This window comes from Podarcis bocagei (assembly GCF_964188305.1).
Source record: "Podarcis bocagei genome assembly, chromosome: 12".
NCBI classification, from domain to species: domain Eukaryota; kingdom Metazoa; phylum Chordata; class Lepidosauria; order Squamata; family Lacertidae; genus Podarcis; species Podarcis bocagei.
In genome coordinates this window covers 47,672,856-47,689,640 of record NC_138137.1, presented here as the reverse complement: position 1 = coordinate 47,689,640, position 16,785 = coordinate 47,672,856, and the positions used below count along the sequence as shown (strand labels likewise).

At 45.7% G+C, this 16,785-nt stretch overlaps 1 protein-coding gene and 1 long non-coding RNA gene across 2 annotated transcripts in view; both read right to left on the bottom strand.

Moving 5' to 3' along the window:
* LOC308569802 overlaps positions 1-16,785 on the bottom strand; it is a 109,603-nt gene that overhangs the window by 26,276 nt on the left and 66,542 nt on the right. The window lies entirely within an intron of this gene.
* Positions 1-16,785, bottom strand: part of VIPR2 (vasoactive intestinal peptide receptor 2) — a 52,946-nt gene that overhangs the window by 11,977 nt on the left and 24,184 nt on the right. Inside the window, exons 3-6 of the mRNA XM_081163798.1 lie at positions 16,670-16,777; positions 13,597-13,694; positions 3,801-3,895; positions 2,123-2,264 (exon numbers count right to left, since the gene is read on the bottom strand). Of these exons, the coding sequence (XP_081019924.1) occupies positions 2,123-2,264; positions 3,801-3,895; positions 13,597-13,694; positions 16,670-16,777 (443 nt within the window). The remainder of the gene's footprint in view (positions 1-2,122; positions 2,265-3,800; positions 3,896-13,596; positions 13,695-16,669; positions 16,778-16,785) is intronic.

The following is a 16,785-nucleotide window of genomic DNA, read 5'->3' as shown; positions in this document are numbered from 1 at the left end:
CCAACCTTTTCCTCTAATGTTACATGGGGCCTTTTTTGCAGGACGGGGCTGCAAACTGACTTGATGCTCTCAGTGTACATAATATGTGCCCTTTTCACTGATTTGTGGCCCCTTATCTTTATCTGTAGTCTAATTCTATGCATGGATAGAAGTCCCTCTGTATTTACACCCAGGTAAGTGTATTTAGGATTTAGCTCTTAATTATGTTACATCAACATGGAATGCTATTAATAACTTTTTTATGAATAGCACGGAAGCAAATGTCACAGTTCATCTTCCACCCACTGAATACCCTCTCCAATTCACCATTTGTCACTGTGTATTTATTAAAAATGTTGAATTCAGAAAGTGCTTTGCAATTATTTGACCTTCCAAACCCTGTGAGATAGGTCATTATTATATCAGTTGGTTTTTTTTCCAGATGGAGAGCTCAGGCAATGATTTCCCCAAGGCAACAGCCTGAGTATGGTGTTTTAGGGGACGGAAATGGTTTAGTTGCACAAGAACACCAGGTCAACTTTAATTATGCAAACTTGAATTTGCTTGTTTGTGACTGAACCCTATCCAAAAAGAATGACAGTTTGGAAGTGCCCCTAGATCATGGGTAGGCAAACTAAGGCCCAGGGGCCGGATCTGGCCCAATTGCCTTCTCCATCCGACCCGTAGACGGTCTGGGAATCAGCATGTTTTTACATGAGTAGAATGTGTCCTTTTATTTAAAATGCATCTCTGGGTTATTTCTGGGGCCTGCCTGGTGTTTTTACATGAGCAGAATGTGTCCTTTTATTTAAAATGCATCTCTGGGTTATTTCTGGGGCACAGGAATTCATTCCCCCCCCCAAAAAAAAATAGTCCGGTCCCCCACAAGGTCTGAAGGACAGTGGACTGGCCCCCTGCCCTAGATACAAATCATGCTGCTTTTTAAAGCAATCAATGCCTCTTTCCTTTGGGTCTCACATTACATTACCTCTGATGGGCTTGCTGGAATCCTGCCCTGTTCCTTCACTGGTCAGCCTCACTGCATGTATGGTGTGGATATATGACCCAGATATTTGTGTTTTGAATTCTGATTGGTTCTCTTCACCAACTCATCTACTGTTGCCCGTTCATTTCTTCACTTAGGACGAAGATAGGGAACTTCTGGCTTTGCAGATGTTGTTGGACAACACCTTCCAACCCTTCTAACTATTGGCCATGCTGGCTGAGGCTGATGGGAGTTGAAATCCAACAACATCTGGAAGGCCACACTTTCCCCACCCTGACAAAGATCCTAACTACCCTGAAGCCCCATCAGCGGAGGTGTTGACTTGCACTCAAGACTGAGTGGGCCCATCGTGTGCCACACACACGTGACATCTTGCACATGTTGCATATGTGTGACGTCATGTGCCCATGACGTCATGTGCAACGTTGTATTGTCAGGAGGATGCTGAGTGTGGTGGTTCCTCCTCTCTCTCTCTCTCTCTCTCTCTCTCTCTCTCTCTCTCTCTCTCTCTCTCTCTCGGAGTTGACTACTGAAGCCATGCTGTGCTTGGCTCCACGTTCAGCTTCTTCTGCCGCCTCTACATGAAGGGGGCCCAGCTCCCTCCCAACAAATATTGCGGGGGCCGAAGGCATCTTGGCCCCATAGATTGGTGCCACTGCACACGAGTCTTTATGCAACCTGTCTGCTACTAATATAATGCTCTCTTAAAAAGGTAAAGGGACCCCTGACCATTAGGTCCAGTCGTGACCAACTCTGGGGTTTCGGCACTCATCTTGCTTTATTGGCCAAGGGAGCAGGCGTACAGCTTCTGGGTCATGTGGCCAGCATGACTAAGCCGCTTCTGGCGAACCAGTGCAGTGCACGGAAATGCTGTTTACCTTCCAGCCGGAGCGGTACCTATTTATCTACTTGCACTTTGACGTGCTTTCAAACTGCTAGGTTGGCAAGAGCAGGGACCGAGCAATGGGAGCTCACCCCGTTGCGGGGATTCGAAGCGCCGACCTTCTGATCGGCAAGTCCTAGGCTCTGTGGTTTAACCCACAGCGCCACCCGTGTCCCTAATGCTCTCTCACGCACCCCAAAACACAGCACAGGAAAGATAAAAATGCTTCAAGTTATAGCAATTTGTTTTCTTACCCAGGATGGTTGATCCTCTGAGCAGTGAACTGTGTTACTACCAGAATAGAGGATCTCATCTTTGACCAAGACAGAGATTGCTTTTAGAATGAAGGACAGGAACAAATTCAAATGTATATAGTTCCTAGTGCAGTGAAGTTTCCTACACATGGGGAAAGGATACAAAAACGGAAGAGCAAGTGAATATCATTTTTCTTACTCTTAGCAAAACGAATACCCAGCCCTAAAGAAAAACCTGCAAATGTCATTTAATAATAATAATAATAAATTTTATTTATATCCCGCCCTCCCCAGCCGAAGCCGGGCTCAGGGCGGCTAACAACAATAAAACAGTATAAAAGTATAGCATAAACAACATTCTAAAATCATTCATTATAAAATTAATTAATTCAGGCCACTGGCAACCATTGGGCCAGAGCTCCGCGAAGATTGCCGAGGGAGGGAGTCAGGCTGTGCCCTGGCCAAAGGCCTGGTGGAACAGCTCTGTCTTGCAGGCCCTCCGGAAAGATGTCAAGTCCCGCAGGGCCCTGGTCTCTTGTGACAGAGTGTTCCACCAGATCGGAGCCACAGCCGAAAAAGCCCTGGCTCTAGTTGAGGCCAGCCTAACTTCTCTGTGGCCTGGGACCTTCAAGATGTTTTTATTTGAAGACCGTAAGTTTCTCTGTGGGGCATACCAGGAGAGGCGGTCCCGTAGGTACAAGGGTCCTAGGCCGTATAGGGCTTTAAAGGTTAAAACCAGCACCTTAAACCTGATCCTGTACTCCACCGGGAGCCAGTGCAGCTGGTGTAGCACCGGGTGAATGTGATCTCGCAGCGAAGACCTCGTAAGGAGTCTCGCTGCAGCATTCTGCACCCGCTGGAGTTTCTGGGTCAGTCTCAAGGGCAGCCCCACGTAGAGCGAGTTACAATAATCCAGTCTGGAGGTGACCGTCGCGTGGATCACAGTGGCTAGGTCCGGGCGAGAGAGGTAAGGAGCCAACTGCTTAGCTTGGCGGAGATGGAAAAATGCCGCCTTTGTTATAGCTGCAATCTGCGCCTCCATGGAAAGGGAGGTGTCGAAGATTACACCCAAACTCTTAACGGACAGTGCTGGCACTAATTGCGCCCCCGCAAGAGATGGGAGTTGCCCCCCCAATCCCATATCGCCCCGTCCCAGCCACAGGACCTCTGTCTTCGAAGGATTTAGCTTCAACCGGCTCCCACGTAACCATCCAGCCACAGCTTCCAAACATCTGGTCAGTGTGTCTGGGGCCGAGTCAGGATGGCCATCCATCAACAGATAGAGTTGGGTGTCATCGGCATACTGATGGCAACCCAGCCCAAAACTCCGAACAAGCTGGGCGAGGGGGCGCATAAAGATGTTGAAAAGCATTCTTAACAAACCAATGACAGAATATATTAACTAAAATGTTTTTAATGGCAGTTGTTTATGCTGGTTCTGTATATCATTAGCATCTACAATTGGCCGCTTTGTTTTGACAGCTATTCAAGCATCGCTATGGGTTGGATTCAGACTATGCTAGTCACAATTTCGTCGCATAGATTTCAGTGGGGCTAGGCCTGCAACAGTAACCATGTCTCATTATATTCAGCGGGGCTTACTCTAGGTAAGTGGAGAGGGGATTGTAGCTTAATATAAACAGCTTACTACCCCATCCCGATTTTTAGGTATACTTACCTAAAAAGGCAAAGAATTATACTTCCTGTAGTCAGAGCAATGAGAGACGCACTGTGTCCAAGGGTGTAAATCGCTTTCACCAAAACATAGAAAATCTACAAAAGAAACAATTTGCATGCATCGGTCACCGTAAGAAGACCATAAATAGAACATTCACCAAAACTGGATGATTTATAGTAGTGCCAAGGAATCATGCACAGAATAACATTTGCATCTTCCATATGTAGACCCAGCAATACCTCTCCTCTCCAGGACCTTAGGCATTTGACCTTCATAGTACTCATGGGCAACCCTCTCATTAAAAGAAGGGGCCAGGAAGTGGCCATTGCAGTGCATTCGGCACTATCCAAGCCTTAACTCTGGAATTGTTTTCCTTATCAACATTTGAGAGATCAAACCATAATATTGAATTTAAAGAGCTGTATTTTTAATATTTTGTTGGAAGCCGCCCAGATAGGTGGGGTATACTCTACTTTTCTGTGTATAAGACTAGGTTTTTTACTTTAAAAATTATGCTAAAAAGTGGGGGTCGTCTTATACATGGATAGTGCATAGGGTGGACATTTGATTTGTTGCAGCTGCGGATGTCAGCAACTATTGGGCGTGTTATTGGTTGCTGCATCAATGGCTGGTGTTGATTGGCTGACACTGTGGCAATTGGGCAGATGATTGGCAGCTTCTGGGGACAGACAAGAGGTGGATTTTTGGACGCTTGCGGGTGAGCAATTTTCGGCAACCCCCCCAATAGCTCACAACTCTGTGCCATCTCCCCCCATTTTCTTAAATCTGAGTCCCCCAAAATTATACATGGGGGTGTCTTATAGATGGAAAAGTAAGGTGAATTATAAATAATAATAATAATAATAATAATAATTATTATTATTATTATTATTATTATAAATTACTATTATATTGATCTTGTTTGTTGGTGGCAGCATGACAACCAGTAATTCAGAGATGAAATTCCTTGGAAGAACGAGAGCTTGGCATAAAAATGTTTGGACTATTGCACACTTGGGAGGGGGATCACAGATTGTATTAGACCCCTGCAAGGCACAAAAACCCTTAATTTTATTTGCATATAGTGATGACATGCAAGGACACATGTTGCTAGCTGCCTCAGAAATACAGAAAGGGTGCGGTGATAGAGATAATGCATTTAATTTGTATCTCTTGCACCAAATGAAAATTACTACGTTTTAATTTCCTGGATGTAATGTTATTGAAAATCCTGTATTGGGGGGCTATTTTTAAATTCTGTTTAATGAAATGTTTTTTTTAATAACCAAGTGAGTATAGTGAATATAAATCTACGGATGCTTCAATAGAATTGGTGCCTATTGATCTGAAAGCCATTCCCAATTATGTGAGAGTTCATTGCATACATGGCCCAAAGTACATTTCTTTCAACCAAAGAACTGTAAAAATATATCTAATCTATCTAGCCATGCAGAAAAAAAACTATGCAGCTTTCTATTAATATGCTTGCTGGCTATAATATACTAAAGTTAGCTTGGTGGAGCATGGCTTGACAGGCCGTTCTTTCCACTTCAGAGCATATTTCGCACTTTTGCTTAGCAAGGAGAAAAAAGTTGTTAGCCAAAAGGTCAACTTTGTTGCTGCGGGGTCTACAGAGACTTCCAGAATCTACCAGAATTCGACAGTCATCTCTCCGGAATGAGTCGTGCTGCAGTTTCACATTTGACACTGCTTGACATGAAACCACAGCTTAAGAATGCAGGAAGAGGCATGTTAGGTCAGAAGAAAGGTCCGTCAGTGGTGTGCCATCAGAGGACTGGTGGGTCTAGGCTTTCCCCCTAAAGGTTCCTGGTAAACAATAGAGTATTAAAGTCTGGCGCCTCTTTCACAAAGCCTGGGAGCCTTCTGCCTGGCTTAGTGAGGGTGGCATGATGCTCCAACAGGGCCCAAGAGCCTTTCCACCACCTTCCCAAAGCCCTTTCAGCTTTGGGAAGGAGGCACCAGGGATCTAGCATCCTGCCAGGAAACCGTATGAATCAGATGATTGGGGAATGCATTCTCAGGCAGATCAGCTCCTCTTTGAAGAGGAGAAAGAGGAGGGGGAAAATTCGCCCTCCATGTTTCCAGCGGTTTCAGGAGCAGAGAGAGACACAGACACTGAACAGCTTAGGCAAGAGTTACCGAGTTACGAGATAATGGAAAAAGAAACAGAAGGGAGGGAACAGCCAGCAGAGATGTCATTAGAGAGTGTGGGGGATGCTCCCTCCCCAAGAACTAGGAGGTCTGTCCATATTAGAGAACAAAGAATGCGCCCAGGATGTTGCTGGAAGGAGGAGGATTTAGAGTAGCCAACTGTTCTCCTTGCAGAGAGATGTGGATTTTTGCTTGCAACAAGGTCCAAGAGCCCTCCTGCCACCTTCCCAAAGCCCTTTCGGCTTTGACAAGGAGGCACCAGGGCTCCAGCACCTTTCCCAAAGCCTGGGAAGTTTCTGCCTGACTTAGGGAGGTGCAAGGCTCTCACACACAACACTGACACATACACCCATCACAGTCACAAGCTGCCACCTCTGGTCCTAGCTGTTCTGCTTCGAAAAATTTAGCTGAGGTTCATCTAGCCCCATCTCCTGCTTACCAACTAAACACCTCCTCCAGGAAGCCCACAAGCAGGACTCAAGGGCAATAACAACATAGCAAAAGCTGTTCTGGATCAGGCCAGATGCCCATTTGGTCCAGCATCCTGTTTTCATAGTGGCCAACCAGTTGGCTATGGGAAGCCCACAAGCTGCACCTGAAGGCAACACCACTCTTCCTACTAGTGTTCCTCAGGACCTGGTGTTCCTAGTTATACTGCCCCCAACAGTGGAGGTGGAATATGAGCATCATGTCAAAGGACTCTCCGTGGGTCCCTTTGACCTGGAAGAAGATGAGAAGTTGCAAACAGAATTTTTTCTCACTGTGTCAAGGTTCAGGGAATCCTATCCGTCCCCCGGTGGCAGCCAAAAAAGCAGGTAAACAAGAAGAGTCCTTACCACGTAATTTATTAAGTAGTCACAGAGAGAGACAGAGGAATGTAGTCCCTATTAAATAATGGCATTGCTCCGAGTAAAGCCTAACCCTCTCTTATCTAACATCATCCCTGACTTGGGCTTTCTGCCTCTGAGCTTTCTGTTCCACTACCTTCAATGCCCGTCTAGTCCTGGGAGAGGGGGGCTCAGGAATGCTCTCTAAAGACACTGAGTCTGTCAACTGTCAATTCCCCAGTATTCCTTCTTCCTGCTGTTCCTCTCCCAGTATTTCCCAGCTTTTCCACTCTGCAGTCTCTGAACTATGTCCTTCTGCAAACCACTGTTCTAAATCTACACTGTCCTCGGGGAGGTTCAGGAGAAGCGGGGGTGGCCCTCACCACTCCTCCTCAGTACATCCCCTGACACACAGTTTCTGATCTTCTTGTGCCTTCTGTGCATATTGAAAAGGTGGGTACTCTTGGTTCAGGGGCCCCCACCTGCTAGTCTTGCAGCCCCAGCAAATGCCCAACATTTCCACTGCCTTCAGCCAGCCCCCATCATGGCGGCTGGTTTTTTAAATTGACATTATTTTGCAAATCACAGCAGTCACATGCACAGCCTACCAGTTGCAAATAACGTGGGAAACATAGAAGCTTTATTTTAATTACTTAAAATATACTGTCACACCAGGAAACAGCTTTTCTCCAAATCAGACTGTTCTTGCTGCTACAGACACTCCCTGTCAGACGCAAGAAAGCACCATAATAAAATGTCATATCTTCAATCCATTCTGCACTGTACAGCTTTAGAAGATTTGATTGCATTATGCAATGTGAAGGGCACTCCCCCCAATAAAAATGGTCTTATTACTTTGTTTTAGAGATAAGAAGCTTGCAAAGATTCGTTCCAAGCATATATGCTTCATTAGCATTTTCATTTTCCTGCACTTCAATTTTGAAGGCAAAAGCGTGTGATCAAATATTCTGCTTTGCCCCCCTCCTAGTAAATCAGAATATCAAGTATAATAAAGTATAGCATCAGGCAAGAAATACATAATTTCACAGAAATGTTGTCTGAGTCGGCCATAGCAATTTAATCAGGACATATGTAGCCTTGGTTCTCAAACTTAATCCATTCTGGGAGTCTGTTCAACTCCCAAAATGGTTTGAAAACCAAGGCGTGGCTTCCGATTGGCTGCAGGAGCTTCCAGCACTCAATCGGAAGCAGCGGAAGCTGAGTCAGACATTCGGCTTCCGAAAAACATTCGCAAACTGGAACACTCACTTCCGGGTTTGCAGCGTCTGGGAGCCGATTTGTTCAGGAGCCAAGCTGTTTGGGAACCAAGGTACCACTGTGGAGCTCAGGACCATTCCAGATATTTGGGGGGCCTTTGGCAGGCTGTCCTCAGTGGGGCCTTTCTGTGTTGACCCACCTCCAGGACCTACCACAATTTGGGTCTCCTGGCAGTGGAGCAGCTGCCAACTTTGTACTCAGCCTAGTTCATGAGCATGCAGAATGGTGGCAGCCCTGCACTATAATGAGCTAGTCTTTGGATGCCGTATGCATCTAATATTTGGTTCTTTGGGTCTACTGCTGTTGTTGTTACACTTGTATCCCAACAACCTTGTGGGGTAGGTGAGGCTGAGAGATGGTGACTGGCCCAAGGTCACCCAGTAAACTTCACGGCTCAATAGGGATTTGAATCCTGGTCTCCCAAGTCTGAGCTCAGCACTCTGATGAGTACACTACACTGGGGTGGGATCCTCCAGATATTGCTGGACAACAACTCCCAACATTCCTGATCATGGCCTATGCAGGCTGGGTTTTGGAACCCAACATCATAAGGACAACATAAGAACCTAGGAAGAGCTCTGTAGCTGGATCAGGCCAATGGCCCTCTGAGACACAGAATCAGAATTGTAGTGTTGAAAGAGCCCTGAGAGTCATCTAGTCTAACCCCCTGCAATGCAGGAATCTCAACTAAAGCTTCCATGACAGACGGCCATCCAACCTCTGCTTAAAAACCTCCAAGGAAGGAGAGTTCCACGAGCCCCCGAGGAAGGCTGTTCTATTGTCCAACAACTCTTACCATCAGCAAGTTCTTCCTGATGTTTAGTCAGAATCTCTGGTTCTTGTAACTTGAAGACATTGTTTCGAGTCCTACCCTCCAGAGCAAGAGAAAACAAGTTTGCCCCACCTTCCACAAGACAGCCCTTGAGATATTTGAAGGTGGCTATCATATCTCCTCTCAGTCTCCTCTTTTCCAGGCTAAACATACCCAGCTCCTTCAAGTGTTCCTCACAAGGCTTAGTTTCCAGACCCTTCTGACATCAAATTCTCACAATGGCCGACCTGTGGGAAGCTCACAAGCAGGACCTGAGTGCAAGAGCACTCTGCCCTCCTATGTTTTCCAGCGACTGATATTCAGGAGCATTGCTGCCTTCAACTGTGGTGGCTTGGCTTAGCCATAATGGCTAGTAGCCTTCAATAACCCTCTCCTCCATGAACATCTGGAGGGTCACGGGTTTCCCATCTCTGTGAAAGGAGCCAATGGCAGCAGATTGGACAATGGCACTTGAGGAGCCAAGCCAGCTTCTCAGGGAAGGGAAGGCCAACAGCAGGGCAAGGCCAGCCAGCCTTTAGAAGGCCTCTTCACTCACCTGAGGCACCAGCTTTTCTAGCACCAGCTGGCCCCTTCCATGGTGCTCTGTCCAAGGTCCTGTTCTTTGCACCTGCCTTTCCTGTCATGAACCTGCCTTATGAGCAAGCGACTCTGCTGCTGTCAGCTTCCTTCAAGTTTTGAGCCATGATGGGGCAAGCCACCCCTCCAAAAAAAACACCACACACAAATAGCTTCATGGTGGGGGAGTGTTATTTGAATTGAATCCAGGTCAAGAAGTCTGATCGCTGTAGAATTGATGCGTTTGAATTATGGTGCTGGAGGAGGCTCTTGAGAGTCCCATGGACTGCAAGAAGATCAGACCTCTCCATTCTCCCTGAGTTCTCACTGGAAGGACAGATCATGAAGCTGAGGCTCCAATACTTTGGCCACCTCATGAGAAGAGAAGACTCCCTGGAAAAGACCCTGATGTTGGGAAAGATGGAGGGCACAAGGAGAAGGGGACGACAGAGGACGAGATGGTTGGACAGTGTTCTCGAAGCTACCAGCATGAGTTGGACCAAACTGTGGGAGGCAGTGGAAGACAGGAGTGCCTGGCGTGCTCTGGTCCATGGGGTCATGAAGAGTCGGACACGACTAAACGACGACAACAACAAGGGGGTAAGAAGGAATTTTTTTTAAAACCAGTTGTTGCTGCACTGATTTTCCAGCTTACAGTAAGTCCCTTCTTCGGAGCTTTTGTTAGTTGCAGAAGAGAGAACACAAAGCTCTTAAGCCTGCAAATCACCCCCCTTTGTAGAGCTTGGGGGTGGAATTTGGATTGGATCTAAGGGAGCTGGAGACCTTCAGAAAGCAGAGGATGGTGGAGCTGGAAGAGTGAAAGTCACGGACTGGGATAGCTACTGATATGAATGGGGGTAGGATAAGAGGAGGGCAAAAGTCCATGGAAGTATTTGAAAGTCAGTATGAGAAGCTTATGCTGAACCTAGAAGAAAACAGGAAGCCAGAGCAAGGGTTTAAGTAAGGTGTCATCTGATCAAAGCGTGAATAGTTTTAGCAGCAGGGTGTGGGATGGATATGAAGGGACCCCGGTGAGAGAATGGCAAACCAGGGAGGAGACGATGGCAGTAGGCTAGGCAAGTGGCCGTGTGGATAGAGAAAAGAGGCGATTTTGTTGCAATGCTATCAAATACGGCTGGGTGGTGAACGGAATATGGGAGGCACAGGAGACAGAGGAGTCAAAGGTTATGCTGAACATCAGAGAGAGAAGGACTGTGAAAGTTACCGCAGTAACGGGGAGGGAAAATCTGGTACTGGAGCTCCCTCTCTGAGATAGAAGCAATCTCTTTCTGCCCTTGGAGGGGGAAATTCCATGTTTCCTATGGTCTCTGGGATGGTGGTTGCTTGGTAAGCCCACAGCTTTTATTAACACATGCAATACAGTGTGACATGCGTCACTCAAGGGAATATATCTCACATCCCCCTCCCCCTTACTGGAAAACTCTGAATGTTTGCATTCTGCTTCCTTGAAAAATTTATATTGCTTAGCCTCCTCAGATCTCCTAAGTACTGCAATATGTATATCCATATAGGTGTAGATATATTTAAGAAGGCTTTTCCTGTTTGTAATTAAAAAGGAACGAAAGTGGGGAAAAGCTTCAGTAGGTCTACAGGCAGCTGCTATCCACATGTACACGGTGTTCAAATGTTCCCTGTGTCTACATGCATGGCTCTGACAGAACAAAATGAGAAAGACCAGAAGTGAGCTAATAATAGTTGTCAAAACCCACAGGAGGAAACATGCCTTTGCAGAGATATATTAAGCAAAGAGTAATAGGGGCACACACGTAATATGACATCTTCATTTATCATAACTTTCTAGATGGGGCTTCGAAAGCTTTCTTGCAACCATTCTACACCCCTCACAAAATAAGATCAGATTCTGAAGTGGCAGGGACAGAAATGCCCTCCCCTTTAAAGTTATGCATGGGGGGGGGGCAGGGAAACTAGAATTTCAGTGGGAGAGTTAGGCTAAATGTTTCCCCCTGGTGAGCAAGCGTTCTCCATGCAAGTCAGTTTTCTGTGGGGTGGGCATTAAAAAAATAATTCAATATTCTGCCTGCAGTTTGATGTGGCACAGTTTCAAATCCTACAGTATCCTTCTGTCTAATCTGCAGTGCAAATCTAGACATTAAAAGGCATGGGCCACTTCTGAATCCCTATTTCTAATCTATTGCCTGGAGCTGGAATCCACCCATCATAGCACAGTTTTCAGAGGCCAGAGCATGTGCAATTTCACTGTAGAGGGAAACAGCAAGACCATGGAGGATGCTGCATTAGGCACACGGCTTCAGCTATGTGAGGGATGGTGAGAGGGGTTTGTGGTTCTGAAGAGCCCGCTTCCACCTAACCAGCTGAATTGGTTTATCCCGTGACCAAAACCACCTACATCCCAAGGCCAAGGAGAACAACTATAAATTGATTTGGGGTGCCTCATGGGAATCAATCATAACAACAACAACAACAACCTCAGTGATCAGTATGTTTCCTCAGAAATAAGCCTGAAGGTTTTCACCCACATTTCTTTAGAAAATAACTACAGCATTGTGAAAATATGTCAACATGAACGACTTGTAATTTCCATTGCAATAATTTTTGGGGGATGGTGGTGGTAGAGATTGCCAGCATGGCCACGAAATGCTAGGGCAGGACCAGCATCACAGAAATGTTTCCCAGTCATCCCACCGTAAAGGTGACTTCTGTGTAACCTTTACACCACAGGCCTTGTCTTCAAGTAAATCCCTTCCACAGGGACACAGGCCCTCAAGGTGTGGCGATCACACAGGGTCCCCGGATGTTTCACCGTCTATTGATCCCTGTGCCACCACTTGATTTCTCGCTGCCACCACCCAGGCCCTACCTGGTACAATACTGAGTCCAGTCAGGATTAAATTGGAACATAAACTTCTGTTTATTTATTGCAGTTTAACAAGCATGTGGTTTCATAAACGGTATCGGTCAATTACAATCATAGGGTGCCTATCCAGACCTATAACTTCCACTACCTGCTCTCACTCACTAAACTACCTCTCAGATATTTATGGTACTTGTCTTCCTAGCTCCTAACTGTTCCTGACTCAACTTATTTCGCTACACTAACTCAACCTACCCACAGACTCTATCCCACTCCACTCCAACCACCCAGCTCCCAACAACTCCCCTTTCACCCCTCCCAGAGCTGGTTTTATAGTCCCTCTGACTCCACCCCTCCAGGGTTCTGATTGGGCAACTTGTTTAACTAATTCACCTCCAGCACTCTCATATGTTAACGTCACACAAGGTTCCAAAACAACCTGCAATTCAGAGTCCATTTCTACATCTTTCCCCTCCTCTAGGTTCTACCTCTAAAGATGCATAAGGCAATGTGGAATGGGGTAGGACTAGCTAACTCCCTCTCCCATTAACCCAGTTAATGCCCTCTAAAGCTGCTATTTGCTCCACAGGGCAAAACAAACAGGCCTCATAGGTGCCTGCATGTTTTGCTTTGTAGGGACAAATAGCAGCTGTGGGGGGTGATTTTGATGGGGGAAAGAGTGCAAGATTTAATTCTACCTCCACAGCACCATGGTGCATTATCTTTTTTTAAAAAAAGAAATGGATGATTTCTCAAATGAGGACTAGTATGGTCCTGAAAATGGTCCAAAAATTTGATTGAGTGAATACTGTAGGAAACAAGATTGTATGAGGTAGAGTTTATCATTTGGTTTTAAAATCTTTGTGCAGTTAGTCAGCAGTGTCACAGGAGGAAAACGTCAACAAATATGGAAAACACAAGATTTATTTGATGATAAGGCATATTTGATTCAGTACATATGCAGAATTAGGATTTCTAGAACATTCGACCAGTGTTCCAGCATCTCCACTGGATCCATACTGCTTTCTAAAATCCACTCTAGGTGCTGGTTTTGACCCATAAAGGCCAATTGGTTTGGGCCACTACAATTAAGATGGGCCTATGCAGTCTTCCAGGAGCAGTGTTTCATGTTGCACTTTCTAAAACTGATATGGATGGTGTTTCATCTCTAACATTTAGCTTGATTTTGTTTTCCTTTAATTAACACAAATTGGCAGCTTAAAATTTCAATAGTACTCCAGTACATTCGATTCCGAGTCATAGAATTGTTTGACTTACCGCGCTGTCTTCGTCAACTTCTTTATATCCACAAGCAAAGAAGAAATCTGGAAATATATCTGTCCAACCATTACTTGTACAATTTTTGCTGATATTTCCTAAACAAAAGGGGCGAAAGTGTAGCAATCAGGAATGGAATTCTAATTCACTAAAAAGGTTGTCCCTCACAGGTGACTTGAGGCTCCTGCTGCCAATCTACTATAACCTATAGTAATGTATACCATCACTAGCCTCCACCAGTAGAGAGGAGTGTTGGTGTGGTGGTAGTGGTGGTTGCCCAGTCACAATGGAGGCCTAGTTTCACCCTGGCAGGTAAGAAGCTACCACCAGTGGTAACCAGCAGCAAGCTCCCAGTGTGCCAGTGTGGTGTAGTGGTTAAGAGCGGTAGTCTCATAATCTGGGGAACCGGGTTCGCGTCTCCGCTCCTCCACATGCAGCTGCTGGGTGACCTTGGGCCAGTCACACTTCTTTGAAGTCTCTCAGCCCCACTCACCTCACAGAGTGTTTGTTGTGGGGGAGGAAGGGAAAGGAGAATGTTAGCCACTTTGAGACTCCTGAAGGGGAGTGAAAGGCGGGATATCAAATCCAGACTACTACTACTACTACTCTTCTTCTTCTTCTTCTTCTTCTTCTTCTTCTTCTTCTTCTTCCCTAAACTGGCCATTTCCCACTTCCCAAGCCAATGGAGGTGACAGGACTTTAGATTCAGTGCTGAGTCTGCCCTTCTGCTTCCAGCCAGGGATCAGGATTGCCCTGAGTGTCTTGACGCTGAAGTCAAGAGAACCCATGTGTCTATATTTGGCGCTTACTTCAGATAACCTAAGTTGTCTCTCACCACCCCAAAATAAAACCCTATATCCATCCATGGTATTATCACGACTAGAAAAATGACCAAATACTTCCACCAGGTATGGGTGTGTTCTTCGTCAGCAACAGATCAGGAGGCTCCGTGTGACATTTAAAAATCACTTGGCAGAGGTTCTATTAGCGTCCAGCTTTTGAGAAGACTAATTTGCGGCTATAAATGTGTTAGATGGGGACGTAATTTGAATAAAATTATCTTCATAAAAAGCCTTTCATTACCCTACACTGTTATTTAAGGTGATATTGAATGATCTATGGCAGGGTTATTAAAGCTTTCAGATCCTGCAGTGATGAATAACTAGCTGGAGAGATGAATATTCTTCTGACACACAGCAAATCCCAATTTCGCTTATAATGTGTTTCTAAAAGGCTTGTCCCAATTATGAGAAGAGGAACAGAGATGAGAGAAAGTTCTAGAAGGAACAACAAACTGGAGGGTTTTCCTATTGTCCCAAAACATCGCAGGAAACTCTTCTGAACGCTAATTCATAAACATGCACCTGCCAAGTAGGCGATGCTTAAATAAATCTACATATCCATAATAAGACTGGAGCCGTAACCCTAAAATAATCAGATCAGCGTGTTGGATTGGGAATACCTGCCCTTGAATCCATTCCATAAGCAAGGTGGGAACACGGAAACATAGAATGTAGAAAGCTGCCTTATAATGGAGTTAGATTACTGGTCCACATACCAAAATATTGTCTACACCAGGGGTCAGCAAACTTTTTCAGCAGGGGGCCAGTCCACTGTCCCTCAAACCTTGTGGGGGGCCGGACTATATTTTTTGGGAGGAAATGAACAAATTCCTATGCCCCACAAATAACCCGAGATGCATTTTAAATAAAAGCACACATTCTACTTATGTAAAAACACCAGGCAGGCTCCACAAATAACCCAAAGATGCATTTTAAATAAAAGGGCACATTCTACTCATGTAAAAACACGCTGATTCCCAGACCGTCCGTGGGCCAGATTTCGAAGGCGATTGGGCCGGAACCAGCCCCCTGGGCTTAGTTTGCCTACCCATGGTCTACACTGACTAGCAGAGGCTGTCCGGGATTTCAGACGGGGAACACAACCAATCCTTATCTAGAGATGCTGGGGACTGAACATGGGACCTTCTACACGCAAGCCACATGCTATACCATTAAGTGAAGGACACAAACGTGGTCCACCCTCTGCTGATGCTGAATGTACACTTCTAAAAAAGGCCCTGCACAATATTTCAGATCTTATCTAAAATATTGTGCAAAATAGGTCAGCATATGTTGGGTTTCATACACTTCTGTTCCTCGGGTCCTGTTCAAATGCTATGCCCCATCCGTAGGGGTCCAATGATGCTGGAGATGGGCCGAGTGTTGGCCTAGGGGTCTCCTAAGGCATTCTCTTGCTTCTTGCCAGGTGTACTAGGTAGATCCGGGGACAGATATGGTCCAATGTGGCCCATAACCCACATAAAGGCAGGCCCCTATAACAGTCGACATCCACCAGTCATCAGGGTCACCCTGAAGATATTTTCCTGCCTGTGGCCTAAGACAAGATGGTGCCTTTTCCCATTCCATGTACAAGAGCCAACTAGATTGGCAGCCGAATCTCACTGCAGGGCAGAATAGGGGGTGCAGTGCAGACCACGTGGCACACACAGTTATTTCCACTTTCCATCTCTCAGCAACTGCAGCCTGAGGCAGCTGTGTCACTCTGTCTAATGATAGGGCTGGCCCCACAAGTCATCAGTTGTGAGGCCTACCAGGTGCATAATCAAGCTCCACCCTTCTGCCCTGTGTTTACTTTTCTGGACAGTCTGCAAAACCCAGAGTCCCATGGAACACCATATACAGCTGTGGACTGCGTTTTGGTTTGGTGGGTCACAGACCCTGCAGACCTGATATCCATGACATACATTCATAGAAATTGCTCAGCACTATGGCCTTGATGCAAACCTGAATATAATCACATGTTTTCAAGATTATAGACATGCAGTAAGCCTTTGTAAGTGTACACATCTTGAGATACAGGTATTAAAACAACAACGACAATGACAACAACAGTCCTTTCTGTGTGTAAGTTGCCCATCACCAAATTAAAAATGAACACTTCGTAGGAAAAATGATTTCTTAATTTCTGGCTGTTGTTACCTGCACGTGAGAACCCCTTAAAAACACACACACCTCTCAATATGGTTTCCATTATATAAAAGATATATTACCTGATTTGCTGAAAAAATTACTGAAGACTTTTGGACACGGTACTGTCACGGTTTCCCCAATTTCTGCAGGGTGCCAGCAGGTAATGTTATCCCAGATCCCAACACACCCTGGAAAA